The sequence below is a fragment of the Pipistrellus kuhlii genome, unplaced genomic scaffold (genome assembly GCF_014108245.1).
Source record: "Pipistrellus kuhlii isolate mPipKuh1 unplaced genomic scaffold, mPipKuh1.p scaffold_m20_p_22, whole genome shotgun sequence".
NCBI lineage: Eukaryota > Metazoa > Chordata > Mammalia > Chiroptera > Vespertilionidae > Pipistrellus > Pipistrellus kuhlii.
Window position 1 is genome coordinate 5229539 of NW_023425521.1, and position 17978 is coordinate 5247516.

The 17978-nt window shown below is 48.7% G+C and overlaps 1 protein-coding gene across 3 annotated transcripts in view; it reads right to left on the bottom strand.

Annotated features, from left to right (window-relative positions):
• The window catches only part of LOC118726263 (tubulin gamma-1 chain), a 31933-nt gene extending 14045 nt beyond the window's left edge, over nt 1-17888 (bottom strand). The window contains exons 1-11 of one of the 3 annotated variants that reach the window (XM_045586247.1): nt 17722-17882; nt 17312-17424; nt 16947-17114; nt 15863-15931; nt 15518-15597; nt 14488-14614; nt 13937-14023; nt 13668-13817; nt 13095-13247; nt 12852-13013; nt 12464-12661 (exon numbers count right to left, since the gene is read on the bottom strand). In XM_045586247.1, coding sequence (XP_045442203.1) covers nt 12464-12661; nt 12852-13013; nt 13095-13247; nt 13668-13817; nt 13937-14023; nt 14488-14614; nt 15518-15597; nt 15863-15931; nt 16947-17114; nt 17312-17424; nt 17722-17770 — 1356 coding nt within the window. In that variant the 5' untranslated portion in view covers nt 17771-17882. Of the gene's footprint in view, nt 1-12262; nt 12696-12851; nt 13014-13094; nt 13248-13667; nt 13818-13936; nt 14024-14487; nt 14615-15517; nt 15598-15862; nt 15932-16946; nt 17115-17311; nt 17425-17721 lie in introns of those variants that run through there. The other 2 variants (XM_036450732.2, XM_036450733.2) reach the window with 2 other exon arrangements.
• Between the last annotated feature and the right edge of the window lie 90 nt (nt 17889-17978).

A 17978-nucleotide genomic window follows, 5' to 3' on the forward strand; every position in this document is an offset into this window, starting at 1 on the left:
GTCCCAGGTTTGATTCCGGTCAAGGGCATGTACCTTGGTTGCAGGCACATCCCCAGTGGGGGTTGTGCAGAAGGCGGCTGGTTGATGTTTCTAGCTCTCTGTCCCTCTCCCTTCCTCTCTGTGAAAAATCAATAAAACATATATTAAAAAAAGAGAAAAGAATCTTGATAAAAAAAAAATACTTGTCTTCTTAACACATAACATTTTTATTGCTATACACACACACACACACACACACACACACACACACACACCCCGTATTTTCCGGCGTATCAGACGACCCCCTAATTTTACAGTTAAAACATAGGTTTAGGCCTATATTCGCTGTATAAGACTACCCCCCACTTCAAAGAAAAGACTTACTTTGTCGTCAAGATCTGCAGGTAATTTTTGTGCAATTTTGGTCTTTTGCCCCCGATTTTCGATTGACTTTTTTTCATTTCAAAAGTCATCTTATACGGAAAATACAGTGTGTGTGTGTGTGTGTGTGTGTGTGTATACACACTTATATGATGAAGAATTGAAAATGGAATGGGGAAGGTTGCATATTACCTTCACTTCTACTTCAAGATAGAAAAAGGTCTAAGCACTGAGCTATTCTATATATATAACTGACTTACCAGCCAGTCTGAATGTGGCAGCATCAGATTCCTCACACTTCCTTGGGAAGGCAGTGATAAATTACAGAGGTACAAAAAGTAATTCCTACAAGAAATGGGCTTAGGAAATGAGTTATGGAGGTAAAGGAAGGTAAAGTTATGGAGCTTGGGACTGAGAAAGCCAATGGTAAAGTGCTTGAGGGGCAGGGAGGGAAAGGAAAAGACATTAAATATTATAATGGTTGATGACAGTTTATTTTATATAATAAAAAACTAATATGCAAATTGACCGAATGGTGGAATGACAGGTTGCTATGACGCTCACTGACCACCAGGGGACAAACACTCAATGCAGGAGCTGCCCCCTGGCGGTCAGTGCTCTCCCATAGGGGGAGCGCCATTCAGCCAGAAGCCGGGCTCATGACTGGTGAGCACAGCAGCGGTGGCAGGAGCTTTTCCCACTTCCATGGCGGCGCTAAGGGAGCGGGCCTAAGCCAGCAGGCGGACATCTTCAGAAGGCTCCTGGACTATGAGAGGGTGCAGGCTAGGCTGAGGGACACCCCACAGTGCAAGAATTTCGTGCACCAGGCTTCTAGTATAAAATAATAACATATACCAGGTTTTAAACATTACAACATCAAAACATATTTATTGTAGTAAATATAGTTAAGCAGAAATATAGTTAAGTAGAAAAAGATCCCTAATCAGTTTGGCTCAGTGGATAGAGCATTGGCTGGCGGACTCAAGGGTCCCAGGTTCGATTCCGGTCAAGGGCATGTACCTTGGTTGCAGGCATATCCCCAGTAGGGGGTGTGCAGGAAGCAGCTGACCGATGTGTCTCTCTCATCAATATTTCTAACTTTCCCTCTCCCTTCTCTATAAAAAAATCAATAAAATATATTTTAAAATATATCTTAAAAAAAAACACTAGAAGGATACTGACCTTTTGGGAGTTCATAACTGCCCCTTTCAGCATTTAAGGATTTAGATAGTATTAGTTAGTGTGCAAGGTAATTGTAAGCCCCAGTTAGCAACTATAGTTCAGTAGCATCTCATGGTTAACACCGAGTTCCCGGCAACAACACATCAACAGGTTTTATTTCTGCTTGTGCTTGAAAGAAAACTTTACAGTGGATTTATTTCATGTTTGTCTGGGTTTCTTTTTTCCTCCTCCTAAGTGAAGTTGGTTAAGTATATCTATGTATGTAGGCCACAGTATAGGAATGTGCTTTCTGACCTTTGAATTGGAAGAGACTTGATTTCACCAAGTGTCACTTACATTCCTAGCTGATCATTAGCACTGGATACCACAGAAGTCTGATAATGAGAATCTGGCTTCCATTCCATTTGAAAGAGAGGTATCAGTGCCAGATGGTGAACTGCCAATGGTAAACTCCTTATCTGCACTGGTCGAGGGCTGTACTGCACACATTTTCCTGGAATGGGATATCCAAATGGCTTCTGTGTCCTGTTGCAATTCATCACCATCTTGGAAGAAACAGACTCTTGGTGCTAGAAGCCTAACCCCTTATCAGGCACAGGGGTGCTCCCCTCCCAGTTTTCCTCCTGCAGTCATGTGACACGATATTTACGTTAGCACATGAACCACAGAGCGAGCAATTATTCAGCCAGGAGATATCTTGCTCATCTTTGTTGTCTTCAGCACTTAACACAGGGCCTGGATCTGACTAGCTTCTCCATAAATATTTGTTGAGTGAATGAATGATGAAACCAAAGCCCAGGGACAGGAAGTGACCTGCCTAAGATCACAAATCTATTTAGTAACTGATAAGTAGGTTATGATAGCATTTTAATTACATTGCATTACTTGAAAGCACATGGTGAGAGGCCAGAATTTGGCTAAATCTTGGAACAAAGCTCTGGTAACAGTCAGCCCTGGCCGGGTATCTCAGTTGGTTAGAGCAGTGGTCAGCAAACTCATTAGTCAAGAGAGCCAAATATCAACAAGATTGAAATTTCTTTTGAGAGTCAAATTTTAAAACTTAAACTTCTTTTAATGCCACTTCTTCAAAATAGACTCACCCAAGCCGTGGTATTTTGTGGAAGAGCCACACTCAAGGGGCCAAAGAGCCGCATGTGGCTCAAGAGCCACCATTTGCCGACCACTAGGTTAGGGCATTGTCCCACTAGACCAAGGCTGTGGGTTTGATTTCTGGTCAGGGCACATACAAGAAGCAACCAATGAGTGCATAAGTAAGTTTAACAACAAATCGATATTTCTCCCTCTTTCTCATTCCCTCTTCTCTCCAAAATCAATTTTAAAAAGCATACAACAACTCTGATAATAGGTTACTCACAATTAGAAATTTATGTAATAGTTCATAGCATCAAGAGTTGACTCTGATTCGGATCCCAGCGGTGACTTTTTGGTCTCTGGAAGTTTAGTTTTTTTGCTAATGCTCTGCTAGTCTGAAAGATGGGTCCATGTTTATGTTGGGGGAAGAAGTCACCTTGGTTAGGAAAGGCTAGAATGTGGGAAGCCCCTGCTCTGTGGAATGGCAGTGAGATCTCTCCCCATCCCTGGGGTCCACTGACCCTCAATTATGTTCATCATCAGTCTTTGTTGGAAATACGTAATCATTTTTGGCACAGGTTGGGCAGGAAGGCTTGGTGGCAGCCGTGTGTGTGTGTGTGTGTGTGTGTGTGTGTGTGTGATGAGCACTTTCCTGTGCCAAGATCCAGACTGGTTTTTTAGAGGCAGAGTTGGTTGGAGTAGGGTACTAGCATGAGAACATCAGCTCAGCCAAAGCTGCTGTTTTTCAGGAGATCAGAGTCACCGAGGAAATCTAATCTGGCCAATGGCCAGCGGCAGGCATCGCTGGGCTCAGCAGAGTTCTACCTACAGATGTGCCCCAGGAAGGTCTGGCCCGACACACCTGGTGGAAGTCCTTTTCACCCACTGTTTCAAGGCGACAGGGTGAGCACCAGACTCACTGCTTACCCGGATGGCAGTATGGAAAGGAAAGGTGTAATGTCTGGGCTAGACCCATACCTAGGGGTGTATTGGTGTGGGCAAGGGGAGGGCCCGTGGCGTGCCTCCCTTGGTATTATAAGCCTGCTGGCCAGCCAGGTGGTCTTCAGGGAGGAGGTTGACCAGCTTTCCTTCCCAAACCCTCTGCAGGCTTTTATGCATCTGGAGAACAAGTAGAAAAGGATTAAGCTTAAGCTCTCACTCTTATGACTGCCTGTTTCTTTAGAAGTACCACCATTTCTTTCTTTCTATATATATATATATTAAATTTATTTTTTACAGAGAGGAAGGGAGAGAGATAGAGAGCTAGAAACGTCGATGAGAGAGAAACATCGACCAGCTGCCTCTTGCACACCCTCTACCGGGGATGTGCCCGCAACCAAGGTACATGCCCTTGACCGGAATCGAACCCAGGACCTTTCAGTCCTCAGACCGACGCTCTTCCACTGAGCCAAACCGGTTTCTTTCTTTTTAAATGGGTGGGGTTTTTTAATCCTTACCTGAGGATATTTTTTCCATTGATTTTCAGACAGAGTGAAGGAAGAGAGGAGGCGGGTGGAGAGAGAAAGAAACATCATCGATATGATAGAGACATATCAACTGGTTGCCTTCCACACGCACCCTGACCAGGCATACAAACCCGCTACTGAGGTACAAACCCTTGACCGGGAATCATAGCCGATCCTTTGGTCTGCAAGCTGACCCTCTAACCTAGGGGTGTCGAACTCAATCAGAGAAGGGGCCAAAATCTAAAATCCAGCCTAAATCGCGGGCCGAATGGTTTACTGAACAGTCATAAACTGTCATTGTGATGGAAACGCAGCGGAGTGCAGTGATGACAGCGCGGTGCGGGCCACATTGCAAGGCCTGGCGGGACGGATTTGGCCCGCGGGCCTTGTGTTTGACACATGTGCTCTAACCACTGAGCCAAACCAGCCAGGGCTTAAATGTTTCTTACTTTTCAATTACAGTTGACATTCAATTAAACATTCATTTAAAAAATACAGTCCTGTTTTCTTTCTTTTTTTCTTTTTTTTAAATAATTTTTTATTGATTTCAGAGAGGAAGGGAGAGTGAGAGAAAGATTAATAAAGAGAGAGTAATTGATCAGCTGCCTCTTGCACGCCCCTTACTGGGGGTCAAGCCTGCAACCCTGGCATATGCCCTTGACCAGGCATCAAACCAACCATGACCTCCTGGTTCATAGGTCAATGCTCAACCACTGGGCCATGCCGGCTGGGCGGCTCTCTCACCCTTCACCCCCTCCTCCCAGCATCTCTTGACCGTGGCTGTGCTCCTTGAGCAGGGCCAGGCACTGGAACTGTTTCAGAGGAACACATCCAGCTGGCAGCTTTGTTTTCCCTGTGGGAGCTCTTCCAGCCCAGCCAGTTCTGACCGCCCCCTTTTCCCAACTTACTTTACAGGTTCGGCCTTGGAATTACTCTACTTTCCACTGATTGATACCCCACTTTGGTGCAGTTGTCCACAGATCCAGACATGAGTCATGACTATTATTTGATCTTGTAGGAAGTAAGCTGCGCAGAGTTTGTTTCCATTCAGGTGCTAATGGCACCTTGTATAAGGTATCCATTGAGAGCATTTCCAAAGGATCAGATATCAGAAATTCAGCTACATCAGGACATTTGTTTCCCGGCTACCATAAACGATTCAGTATAAGAATTTTTGGTGCCCTGGCTGGCTTGGCTCAGTAGATAGAGCATCAGCCTGTGGACTGAGGGGTCCCAGGTTCAATTCCAGCAAGGGCACATGCTCAGGTTTCGGGCTCAATCCCCAGTGGGGGATGTGCAGGAGGTAGCCGATCAATGATTCTCTCTCATCATTGATGTTTCTCTCTCTTTCTCTCTTTCCCTTCAATAAAAATATATTAAGAGAGAGAGAGAGAGAAAGAGACAGAGAGAGAGAGAGGGAGGGAGAGAATCTTGGGCTATCTTATGTCATGCATAAAAGGAATTTTTAAAATTTCATTTCTAAACTTGCAGCAATTACATGTCTTCTCCACTTTTCCCTCCACTTTGAAAAACAGTCTAGAATTAAATTACAATATTCCTAATCTGTAGGCCAATAGTGAACATGCAAACTTATCCTGGGATAGACTATTATCTGATTGTGCCGTATGTCCTTTAACATCTTGTTAAACGAAAGGCCGGGAGCAGAAGCTGTGGCCTTGACATTATTCTTTTCCTTTGTTCACCAATGTTGGTCTAGCAGCTACATTGTGCTGGGACCTGGGGCAGATATCAGGGACACGGAGATAAAAGGCACTGACCCAGGCGTGGAAATGCATAGGCCAGCGGGGAAGACCGGGAAATTAATCATTAATTGAAACAAAATGGGATCATTGCCAGTGGATCAGGAACAGAGTGCAAGTTACCCCGAGGAAGGTCACGGCTTCTTTCAGTGGGAAGGGAGTAGCTGTTCATTGGATCCCCAGATTCCCAGTGGATCTTAAGCTTTTTTTTTTTTTTTTTTTCATAGTGAAGATTAAATGGATTAATAGATATAAAGCAGTTGAGTGGATCTTAAGTCTTATTTGTCTAAGTACTGTATGTTTTTGGGGGGGCCATGGGATGAGGCTTTGGGGAACACACTGACAAAATCAGTTGTATAGTGTACTGATTCTGCTTTATAGTGAAAGAAACGTATCTATTAAGAATTTAAAAACATATCAATTTTTATATTTTCCATATTTGCAGAAATTAGTTCTGAGGCACAAGTTGGTTGAATATATAATCTTTAGGAATAAGACTTTTCACAATTACTGGTTTTAGAAGAAATCTTTTTCTAAAATAAAGAGCTAAATTATCTTTGGGAGCCCTAGCCGAGTGGCTCAGTGGATAGAGCGTCGGCCTGTGGACTCAAGGGTCCCAGGTTCGATTCCAGTCAAGGGCATGTACCTTGGTTGTGGGCACATGCCTGGTGGGGGGGGGGTGTAGGAGGTAGTTGATCGATGCTTCTCTCTCATCGATGTTTCCCTTCCTCTCTGTAAAAAAATCAAAATATATTTAAAATAAATAAATAGCCGAAACCGGTTTGGCTCAATGGATAGAGCGTCGGCTTAGGGACTGAAGGGTCCCAGGTTCGATTCCAGTCAAGGGCATGTACCTTGGTTGCGGGCATATCCCCAGTAGGGGGTGTGCAAGAGGCAGCTGACTCTCTCATCAATGTTTCTAACTCTCAAAAAAAAAAAAAAATGTTTCTAACTATCTCTCTCCCTTCCTCTCTGTAAAAAATCAATAAAATATATTAAAAATAAATAAATAAATAAATAAATCTTTGGGGGATGTTAAGAAAAGAAATTTTCTTGTCTATATGATTTCTATATACGAAAATAGATTTATGAAGTTTTAGGCCAAGATTATAAAAATGAATGTAACATCTAATTGATTATATAACTATATTACTTAACTCACTTTATAGAGCACCAATTCTTTTTTAAAGTTTTTCACAAAAAAAATTTATGAAACTTGATTTATGTACATGTTTGAGTCATGATATACATTTAAAAATTTTATTTCAGCCAAGACTGGTTTGGCTCAGTAGATAGAACATTGGCCTGCGGACTGAAAGGTCCCAGGTTCGATTCCGGTCAAGGGCATGTGCCTTGGTTGAGGCACATCCCCAATAGGAGGTGTGCAAGAGGCAGCTGATCAGTGATTCTCTCTCATCGGTGTTTCTAGCTGTCTATTGCCCTCTGTAAAAAATCAACAAAAATATATATTTAAAAAAATTATTTCAGAGAGGGAGAGAGAGAGAGAAACATCAGTGAGGAGACGGAATCATTGATTGGTTGTCTCCTGCATGCCCCTCACTGGGGATCCAGCCCCCAATCCAGGGAATTGATCTGTGACTCCTGGTTCATGGGTCAATGTTCAATCACTGAGCCACATCCAGGGAAGGAGAGAGAGAGAGAAACATCAAAGTGAAAGAGACTCATCCCTTGGTTGCCTCCTGCACATACCCTGGGGCCAGGGAACCTGCAACCCAGGTACCTGCCCTTGAAAGGAATCAACTCAGCGCCCCTTTGGTGTATGAGTGGACACTCTAACCACTGAGAACACCAACTAGGGCTGTGATCTCTATTTTTAACAAATGATTGCTTAATTCATGAACAAACAAATGTCAGCTAGGCCCAGTTCAGCTCTGATTATTCATACATACTGTTTCAATATTTTTCTGGTCATTCTCTGTGAAGTTCTTTATTTTTTGCTTTTTTTCCACTTTAAATTATTTTTAAATTTATTTTTAAACTTTTTAAAGTTTATTTTTTGTTGAATGCATTGGGGTGACATGGGTTAATAAACCTAAATAAGTCTCAGGTATGCAATTCTACAATACATCATCTGTATATTTCTGTGGAGTTTTTTAATTTAGGGTGATCAATTGTCCTGGTTTCCCCAGGACTGAGGGGATGTGGGTATATTAATTTTAAAACTGAATCCAAGGAATTCTTGGGTCTCAGGACTTTTAATGTTAAAACCAGGATGAGTTAGTCACTCTATTAATAATTCAGTGACGATGCCGAAACCAGTTTGGCTCAGTGGATAGAGCGTCGGTCTGCGGACTGAAAGGTCCCAGGTTCGATTCTGGCCAAGGGCAATCGATTGGTTATAGGCACATCTCCGGTGGGAGGTGTGCAGGAGGCAGCTGGTTTATGATTCTCTCTCATCGATGTTTTTAGCTATCTATCCCTCTCCCTTCCTCTCTGTGAAAAATCAATAAAAATATATTTTAAAAAATTAATTCAATGATAGGCCCTGGCTGGTTTTGCTCAGTAGATAGAGCATGGGCCTGGAGACTGAAGGGACCTGGATTCGATTCCAGTCAAGGGCACATGCACAGGTTGTGGGTTCTGTCCCCAGTAGGGGGCGTGCAGGAGGCAGCCCATCTTTGCTTCTCTCTCATCATGGATGTTTCTATCTCTCTCTCCTTTCCTCTCTGAAATCAATAAAAGTATATTTAAAAAAATAATTCAGTGATGGATTTGAGGACTGGAGGAAAGACTTGCCCCCCTCTGGGCTCCACAGCCAGGCTCACTCACAGAGCACTCTGTACCAGAAACCTGAGGGGGTGTTTCTGTCTGGGTGGCATGGGGTGTTAGACCCCAACAGACAGGGCCTGCCACTTTGCAAAAAACTCAGTTTTACCAACTCATGCCTGTGAGCTGGCCCTTGGGATTTAATGAAAACTTATACATGATGGGTTAGTACACCAGAATGTCAGTTTATTTATTTATTTATTTATTATTTTTTTAAATATATTCTTATTGATTTTTTTTTTTTATAGAGAGGAAGACAGAGGGATAGAGAGTTAGAAACATCGGTGAGAGAGAATCATCGATCAATTGCCTCTTGCACACCCCCCACTGGGGATGTGCCCGCAACCAAGGTACATGCCCCTTGACCGGAATCGAACCTGGGTCCTTTCAGTCCGCAGGCCAATGCTCTATCCACTGAGCCAAACCGGTTTCGGCCAGAATGTCAGTTTAAACTGTTTCTGTTCATTTCCTAGGGTAGCCCCTTCCCTGCTTAAGACACCCGAGAGGGAATGAAAAGTGAGCCAGTCGCAGTTGGCCTTACTGGAGGGGGTACTGCATATTGAATTTTAATCAACTTTCCACTGCGGAGTGCCTGCCCGGTCTAGGGAGCTCTAGAATGCTGTGGCTGGTGGAGACCATGGTTACGGCTCCCTGGACTGATCCCGGCTCTGTCCAGTGCCTGTGCTTACCCTCATCACCCCTTCACCTCGTCTCAATCCCCTTTCCAAAGTCTCGGTCCCCGAGTTTCAGATTCTTCGTTTACACTGCTCTGTTTCGGATCATGTGCTTCCTGCTACTAGGTCTTTGTCTCATGCATGTTCGAGGGCCCCTCGGGTCACATCACGTGGGATATTCTGTGAACATTACCTTTAATTGGCTCATTTTCTTTCCTTTGTTTAGTCGGAAAGAGGCCCCATCCCAGGCATGAGCATTTCGCCGAGTCCCTCGCTGGGGCTGTTGCTGTTGCAGTCTGCAGTCTCTCAGACACCACAGGGATTTCTCACCACCAGCACCACCTGCTGCCCTTGTTCCCGGAGGCCTCGCTCCCTCTCCACCTGGCCTCCTCACTGCCCTCTAGTTGACACACGTTGGGGTTTGCTGCTGGCCAAGAACGGGGAGGGGCGGCGCTGGTGTGGGGTGATCGGCTGGCTGTCTGGAAATAGCCCTGGGGGAGGGGCCTGGCTCCGAGGCTGGCACGGAGGTATCAGACTGTGCTTATAGTGCCTGGCGCTCAGCCGTCAGAAAACATCTCTGCGGGAGGCGTTTCTGCAGATCCCATCAGTTCTCCCTCCCGGGGAGGCCCCCTGGCGTAGGGCGTTCGCTGCTCTGGGTTGAAGACCATAGAACTAACCACACCAAACTTTTTACTCTGGACTAGCTGGGTGTTTCCTCTGCCCGGGCTCCTGCAAAGGAGGGCCCTGGAGGTGGGCCAGCGGGCCACGCACATGTAGTAGCCTCACCACAGCTGCCACCTTATGATCCCCACTCAGGCAGACGCCTCCGAGTGATGAAATGCTGGTTATCAGGGGCAGGAGCAGTAAGGGGAGAGGAGTGAGGCCAGGCCCAGAGTGGTGCAGGGGGCAGAGGCGGAGCCAAAGAGGGACCAGGTGCAGGCTGGTTTTCCCTGAAGTCAATCTTCCTGCCTGCCTGCCTGGGAGGCTCTCCCTGAGTCAGCCTTGGCGGTCCATGGTGACAGGCTCGGCTTCGACTGTTGTAGGGACAGGCTTGTGGCCTCCCTGCCCAGGGCATGGCTTCCGACTGCCTGTGCTCTGCCCAGGAACCATAAGGGTCTGGCCTGTGTGCTACTGTGTGTTTACAGAGCTTTATGAAGGACAATAGGTTCGTGAGAGGAAGTGTGTCCCAGGCCAATAGTGAGTCCCAGCCCAACGTTCCTGGGTGCTCGTCAGCCTCCACAGGGAGCTGCGGGCCCCTTGTAGGGCTGTGTGCTGAGCGCTGCCAGCCCCAGGCCCTCCAGCTTTGACCGCAGACAGTGTGGGGTGGTGAGGGTAAGAAGGCAGACACGGGTCCCCAGCTACTCTGACCTGGGTGGTAATGGGGACACGTTGTAGGTGGACCTGTGGTCCGCTGAGGCTGACACCTCCTCCCCTGTCTGCACAGGTGTTCAAAGTCCCTGCATCCTCTGACCACCGTGGGCCCATCAAAGGCTCTAAAAAACTTCAGAGACGGGAGGTTCTGTGCCAGCCCTGTACGTTATCGCAAACAGCAGGCTGATGTGCAATGTTTAGTAACATCGAGGCCAGTCAGGCAAGCCAGGGTTTGACTCCAACTCCGCCATCTACTAGCTCGGTAACTTGATAAATCAACTAACTCTTGGGACTAATTTATAAAATGGGACTAATAATAATATCTACCACTTCAGAGGATTGTCATGAGGATTAAACGAAATGGTTAGTACTTAACCCAGTGCTGCACATGTTACTGCTACTGCAACCCTTACTTTTGGGGTGCAAAAGGCCTAAAAGGGGCTCGACAACCCACCACAGCCTAGGGACAACCTGCTTTGCCCTTCTGATCCTGAAGATCTATTTATTTATTTATTAACTTATTATTATTATTATTATTATTTTTAAAGGCATTCTTTTTTTAAAAAATATATTTTATTGATTTTGTACAGAGAGGAAGGGAGAGTTAGAAACATTGATGAGAGAGAGTCATCAATCAGCTGCCTCTTGCACACCCCCTACTGGGGATATGCCCGCAACCAAGGTACATGCCCTTGACCGGAATCAAACCCGGGACCTTTCAGTCCCCAAGCCGACGCTCTATCCATTGAGCCGAACCGGTCCCGGCTATTAATTTATTATTTATTAAGATTTATTTTTAAGAGAGACATTGATGTGATGATGTGAGAGAAATACAGATCACTGCCTCCTGTTTGCACCCCAACTATTCCTGGGTATGTGCCCGGAACGGAAATCTAACCCACAATCCTGGTGTATGGGACAATGCAACTGAGCCACCCAACCGGGGTGTTCTGGATACTTTCGATAACTGTATTTACTGCTTTCCTGCAATCTTCCACCAGAAGTGGAAGGCACTGGCCCTTTCAAATAAACAGACCATCCGAGGACAGAATCATAGCACCTAAGCTCTGGGCCCATTTTTGGCCCTGCTTAGTCTAGGCCTCAGGTTTGGTTTCCTGACCTAACTGCGCTAGACTCCAGCTACCTGAGCAGTGACTCGCAGGCACTGCCCCACTTGCTAGATGAAAGCCACTGGGTGGACTCAATAGTCTGGTGGTGGGGGCGGCAGCTGGAGGCCTGCTGCCCTGACAATCCTCATGACACTTTGGTGCGGGGATGTGAAACTGGTGAGGCAGCCACCTGATACAGGGAGGGGTGGGAAGGAACTGGGAGCCAGGGTGTCACACGGAGAGCACAGTAGTATCTGTAGGCCTTTTTACCCTGGAAACAAATTTCTCAAGTGAGCTAACCCCATCCCTGTTCTCCAAAACTAGGCAGGAGAAGGAAAAACGAGGGGACGCTATTTGCTCAGAGCTGAAGGTGCTAGACACGGGGGAGGACCCTGTCTGTGACGGGGAGAGAACAGGCATTCCTCCTCCCCAGTTTTCAAAGCCTTCAAAGAGACCAGTGGTTTGATTTCTATCCAGTGTTTTATTAAACATAGTCTCATCAGAGGAGAAAGACATGTGTCCCCACACCAACAGAGAGTGTACGTATGTGTGTTTATGAGAAAGGAAAGTGTGAGGTCCCTGATCTGTGCTCCGAGGGGTGGTCAGTGAGGCGGGGCCTGGGCCAACCAGTAAGGCAGACGAGGGTCTCTGTTCTGGGGGACTCACTGCTCCTGGGTGCCCCAGGAGATGTAGTCTGGCCGCGTGGCTGCGTGGTACTCATCGATGAGCTGCTGCACGATCTCCCTGGAGGTGTCCAGCTCATCGAAGTTCTCCTTGAAGATGTCCTCCTTCCGGAACTGCTCCAGGAAGGCCTCCCGCTTCCGCAGCTTGTCGTACTGGCGACAGGTCCTCTCAAAGAGCTTGAGGCGTGCAGAAGGCAGGGGTCAAAAAGAACTTAGAGAAACAACATGGCCCCAACAGACATCCCGGGAACCAGGGCTGGGCTATCTTCCCAGGAAAAGAGGCAGAAGCAGAGCAGCAGGGATGGAGAGAGGTGAACACAACCAGGAAAATTATCACGAGGAAATAGGGGCAAGCTGTGAAACTCACCGAGGAGATGCTGGTGTGGTTGGCCATCATGAGCCCGCTGACCCGGTGGGCGGAGGGCAGGTAGGGAGACTTCCTGGACAGGGCCACCTGGATGCTGGCTGGGCCCCAGGGGATGAAGTTGGCCAGCTTCCGCTCCCGGATCCTCTGCAGGCTCTTGTGCACCTGGGGTGGGCACAGGGTGGTGGTGGTCGCCTCTCCTCTACCCCCGCAGGTCCCAGGGTGGAACGAAGGGGCCTCACCTACCTGAGTGGGATCCACCTCGCCCTGGATGATGTTGAGGATGGCGATGTAGCAGTGGTTGGTCTGCCGGTCCCGGCCGGTGGACACCATCACGTTCTTGGGCTGCAGCAGCCGCCTCATCACGTCCAGGACCGTGGTCTTCCTCACGCTGGCCACCTGAGGGGACAGTGGGCCACGGGGACCAGGCCAGCACTCAGGGCACAGTCCACAGATGCACGGACAGAGAAGAGGAGGCAACACATGCCCCGCACCAAACTCGGGGCAGTGCGGCCTCTTTGGGGACTGTCTTTAGGTTCAGGCCTCTGCTGAGCCTCTGCTGTGGGATCAGGAATCTTAGCCATCCTCAGCTCAGCAAACTCATGCCCCTGTGCAGGAGCATAAGGAGACCCCATACAGCCCAGACCCTGCAGGGAGCCAAAGGCAAGGGAGGGAGGAGAGCAAGTCAGCAAGGAAGTCTTCCAGTCTGTGCCAGCCCCTGAGCACAGCGCCTCCTGGGCAGCAGGGAAAGAGGAAGGTGGGTTAGAGGTTTCTGGGCTCCGGGTCATTTGGGCCTGAGACAGCGAGGGCTGTTCTTACCGACTGGTCCGTGGTGAGGGGGGTGTAACCCGTCATGAGGAAGTGGAGCCGTGGTGTGGGAATGAGGGAGGCGATGAGGCCGATGAGGTCGTTGTTCATGTAGCCAGGGTAGCGCAGGGTGGTGGTGCTGGCTGACATGATGGTGGACACCTGGGGACAGGGATGCCAGGTCAGGGGCCTGGGCCTGGTTGGGGGGTGCTCCCTTCCCCAGACAAGGGTTCCAGGAGGAAGGGGTTCCAGTCCAAAGGAATCCAGAAGCAGCGGCTCACCAGCTGGTTGATCTGGGAGAAGGAGGGGTTCTGGATGTGCAGGCGGTCTGTGGCGATCCGGTTCAGGGCGGTGTTGTCCAGCACCACCTGGGGGGGACAGAAGAGGGTGGCAGAATTGGGAGATTAGAAAGAACAGCAGCTCTGCCTGAGCCTGGGCTCTGAAGCTTAATTTCTCTTGAGTTTCAAAGCCAGAAAGACTAATTGAAAAGGGACTTGCACAGGACTAGAGTCCAGAAGGCCTTAAAATGGAATTTTTATTTTATTTTATTTTTTAAAATATGTTTTATTGATTTTTTTACAGAGAGGAAGAGAGAGGGATAGAGAGTTAGAAACATCGATCAGCTGCCTCCTGCACACCCCCTACTGGGCATGTGCCTGCACCCAAGGTACATGCCCTTGACAGGAATCGAACCTGGGACCCTTCAGTCTGCCGGCTGAAGCTCTATCCACTGAGCCAAACCAGTTTTGGCTAAAACGGAATTTTTAAATGCATGAAAACGATGACACAGACAGGGGGTTGGTAGTAGGGAAAGGCAGAAGCCAGGGCTCACCACACAGTCGGCGTTCTGGGTCAGCCTCTTGAGGGTGAGCAGCGAGTTGTAGGGCTGGACCACCACGTCGCTCATCTCGTCCTGGTTGGGAAACACTGAGTAGGTCTGCACCAGCTTCTTGGGGTACCTGGTGGGGGTTGGGAGAAGAGGGTCAGGCCAACAGACTGTAGGCTGGGTCAACGCGGGACTTCCAACAACTGTCTGGGATGTGAGGGCGATCTGGCTGCGACATCTGTCACCCCATTGATCACCAGGGTTGATTCGGCTGTTCTGGCTGGCTAAGTGGGTGTCCCCCTCCTCCCTCACCGATCCATGTGCGTCCCTCCCGAAGCTGCGCGCTTGGTCGAAGAGGACGACTTTCCCTCAAGAGGAGAGGACCGGTCTTTGGTCAAGGGTATACGAGTAGCTGCGCTTCCCTGCTAGAACCTCCAAACAAGCCAACAACTGTCTGGAAGAAGCTAACTCTGGACGGGAAAATATTCGGGGCTACAGAACCAGGAGAGAAGGGAGACTTGACTTTGGAAGTCTGTAACCTTCCCATATGGCAGAGAGACACGTTAGGACCTTGGGTTCCAACTCCAACCTGTCCAAACTTCCTAAACCTTAATCCCCTCATTGATAGTCATCTCTTCATTAGTTCTCAGTCATTGTACCTTAGCTTTCCCCACTACAGGAGGAATGAGAAGATCCCTTTCCTGCTCCAGTGATTAGGAAGGGGTGTGTGTGTGTGTGTGTGTGTGTGTGTGTGTATTTTTTTTTTAATTGATTTTTTTACAGAGAAGAAGAGAGGGATAGTTCAAAACATAGATGAGAGAAAAACATTGACCAGCTGCCTTTCACACCGCCTACTGGGGATGTGCCCGCAACCAGGGTACATGCCCTTGACCAGAATCGAACCTGGGACCTTTCAGTCCGCAGGCCGATGCACTATCCACTGAGCCAAACCGGTTTCGGCAGGAAGGTATATTTTAAGGGACTCCCAGTTATTTGGAAAACCAAGTCCTCCCAGCCCCTCAAAACACAGACGTACCTGTCATTCAGCCGTTCTAGGAGGTAGGAGCCCAGGCCAGAGCCTGTCCCCCCAGCGATGGAGTGACACAGCACAAAGCCCTACATGGGAGAGGGGTGAGTCAGTGTCCAGGATTCTGGCAGAATTTCAAACTGAACCCATCCCACAATTTCCGACTCTTATTTTTCTGAGCCCTCTCCTTCCACTTCCCTCCCCCCACACATAGAGCTTAGGAGACTCTGCCTTATTTCCCGGGGGGTCCGGTGGCTTCTGCCCAGTGCAAAGGGCCTTGTACCTAGCAGGTGGCTTCTACCGGGTGTTACTAAGCTTTCTGTCACTTCCCACCAGCATTCCCGAGACACTTACCTCTAGACTGTCACTGCCATCTGCCTCCCGGTCTATGATGTCAAAAATGTCCTCGTGGATTTTCTCTCCCTGTACAGACATGGGAGGGTCAGAGTGGCAGGACCATGAGATAAGACTCTGACATCAGAATTGCCTCCCTTAATTCCCCTTACTGCACCCAAACGTCCATTTTTGGAGCACAGTGGCCCTGCTTTTTTACTATATTTTTAAATATTTTTTATTGATTTTTCACAGAGAGGAAGAGAGAGGGATAGAGAGTTAGAAACATTGATGAGACAGAATCATCGATCAGCTGCCTCTTGCACACCCCACACTGGGGATGTGCCCGCAACCAAGGTACATGCCCTTGTCCGGAATCGAACCCGGGACCTTTCAGGCTGACACTCTATCCACTGAGCCAAACTGGTCCCGGCTGGCCCCGCTTTTTTATTTGCATGGAGAGGTTAGGAGCAGGCACTCTGTATCCAGACTATCTAGGTTCATATATTAGCTCTAGTTCTATGTAGCTGAGTGACTCTGGGAAGGTTACCCAATCTTCCTATACCTGTTTCATCTGTATAATGAAAGTAATAATACAGGTCCAGCCCTAGTCAGCGTGGCTCAGTGGATAGAGCATCAGCCTGCAGACTGAAGGCTCCCAGGTTCGATTCCAGCCAAGGGCACATGCCTGGGTTTCGGGCTTGATCCCCAGTAGGGGGTGTGCAGGAGGCAGCCCATCAATGATTCTCTCTCATCATTGATGTTTCTATCTCTCTCTCCTCCTCTCCTCTCTGAAATCAATAAAGAAATACATTAAAAAATAATAATGCAGGTCCATAAAGCCTTATCTAGATTCTTGGGGGCCTATGTTTCTCTCTCATCGATGTTTCTAGCTCTCTATCTCTCTCCCTTTCTCTCTGTAAGAAATCAATAAAATATAGTATTAAAAAATATTACATAGTTGACTTAGAGAAAAGAATTCCGCTCAGTCATGTCTCTCCGTCTCTCCTTTTCCCACTGTCCAATTTCATTTCTCGGGGAAGTCACGGGGCCTGTCCCCACACAGGAAGGATATTTTGCGTCTTGCCAGGGACAAGTAAATGACCTGGGAGAATCCACTGGCCCAGTTGTTGCCGGCTCCTCCTCCGTGCTCGGACAGGTAGATATTCTCTGGGTTGTAGAGCTTAGCGTAGGGGGAGTTGAGGATGGAGTGGATCACCCGGGGCTCCAGGTCCAGCAGCACAGCCCTGGGGATGTAGTGCTCATCGTCCGCCTGTCAAAGGGAGTCCAGGAGGGGGCCCACTCAGCAAAGGCCTGCGCAGTCCTCTGACCTCTGACTCCAATCTGCCCTCCCTCCTCAAGCCAGCCGCCCTGGCCCCTGTGCCCAGAGGATTTCTCAGTACCAAGCCTCTGCCCTGCCCTTCAGGACCCCTGGGCAACTGCAGGCTCTGGCCAAGTAGGTGGAAGCACCTGGTAGAAAAAGACGTCCTTGCGGTCCGTGCCCTCGGTGGCGAATTCCTCCACGATGCCCTCGGGGCTGATCCCATGCTCTGCGCACAGTTGTTTCCAGAACTCGAACCCAACTGGAGGGGGAGAGTGGACGGGGGAGAAAGAGGATATCTGGGTCAGGGCAGGTTCCAGCTAGGAGCTGGGGTCCAGAAATAGGAAGTCAAACTTCAGGAGTCTCCCATGAGAGAGGAAAGGGCTGTATGCCAGAGACTGGGCAGGGGAAGGCCCCTCGGGGCTGGGTAACTGGACCCTGGGGGAGGCATGTCCGCCCTTACAATTCTGGGAAGGGCAGCTGGGAGTCTAGGATTCCACCCTGATACCCCACTTAACCTAGGGAGCCTGGCTAGTGGAGGGGCCGGAGGTCCGCTCACTCTGATTGCCGCACTGGCCCAACTGTAGGGTGATGATTTCCCGCGGCATCTCTCTCTTCCAGCACCGGCGCTGCAGCCGCTCCCGCTAGCAAAGCGGCCGCTTGCCAGCCCGCTCACTGCACGGCGCAGGCGCCAGACAACCCGCCCCGCCCACAAACTTTCTCCGCTCCAATGAGAAGTGAGAGTTCCGGCGGTGGCACTTCCTTGTTCATTCGGCTTCAGTCGCGCGCGCTGCGCGTGCGCGGCTCCTGGACGGG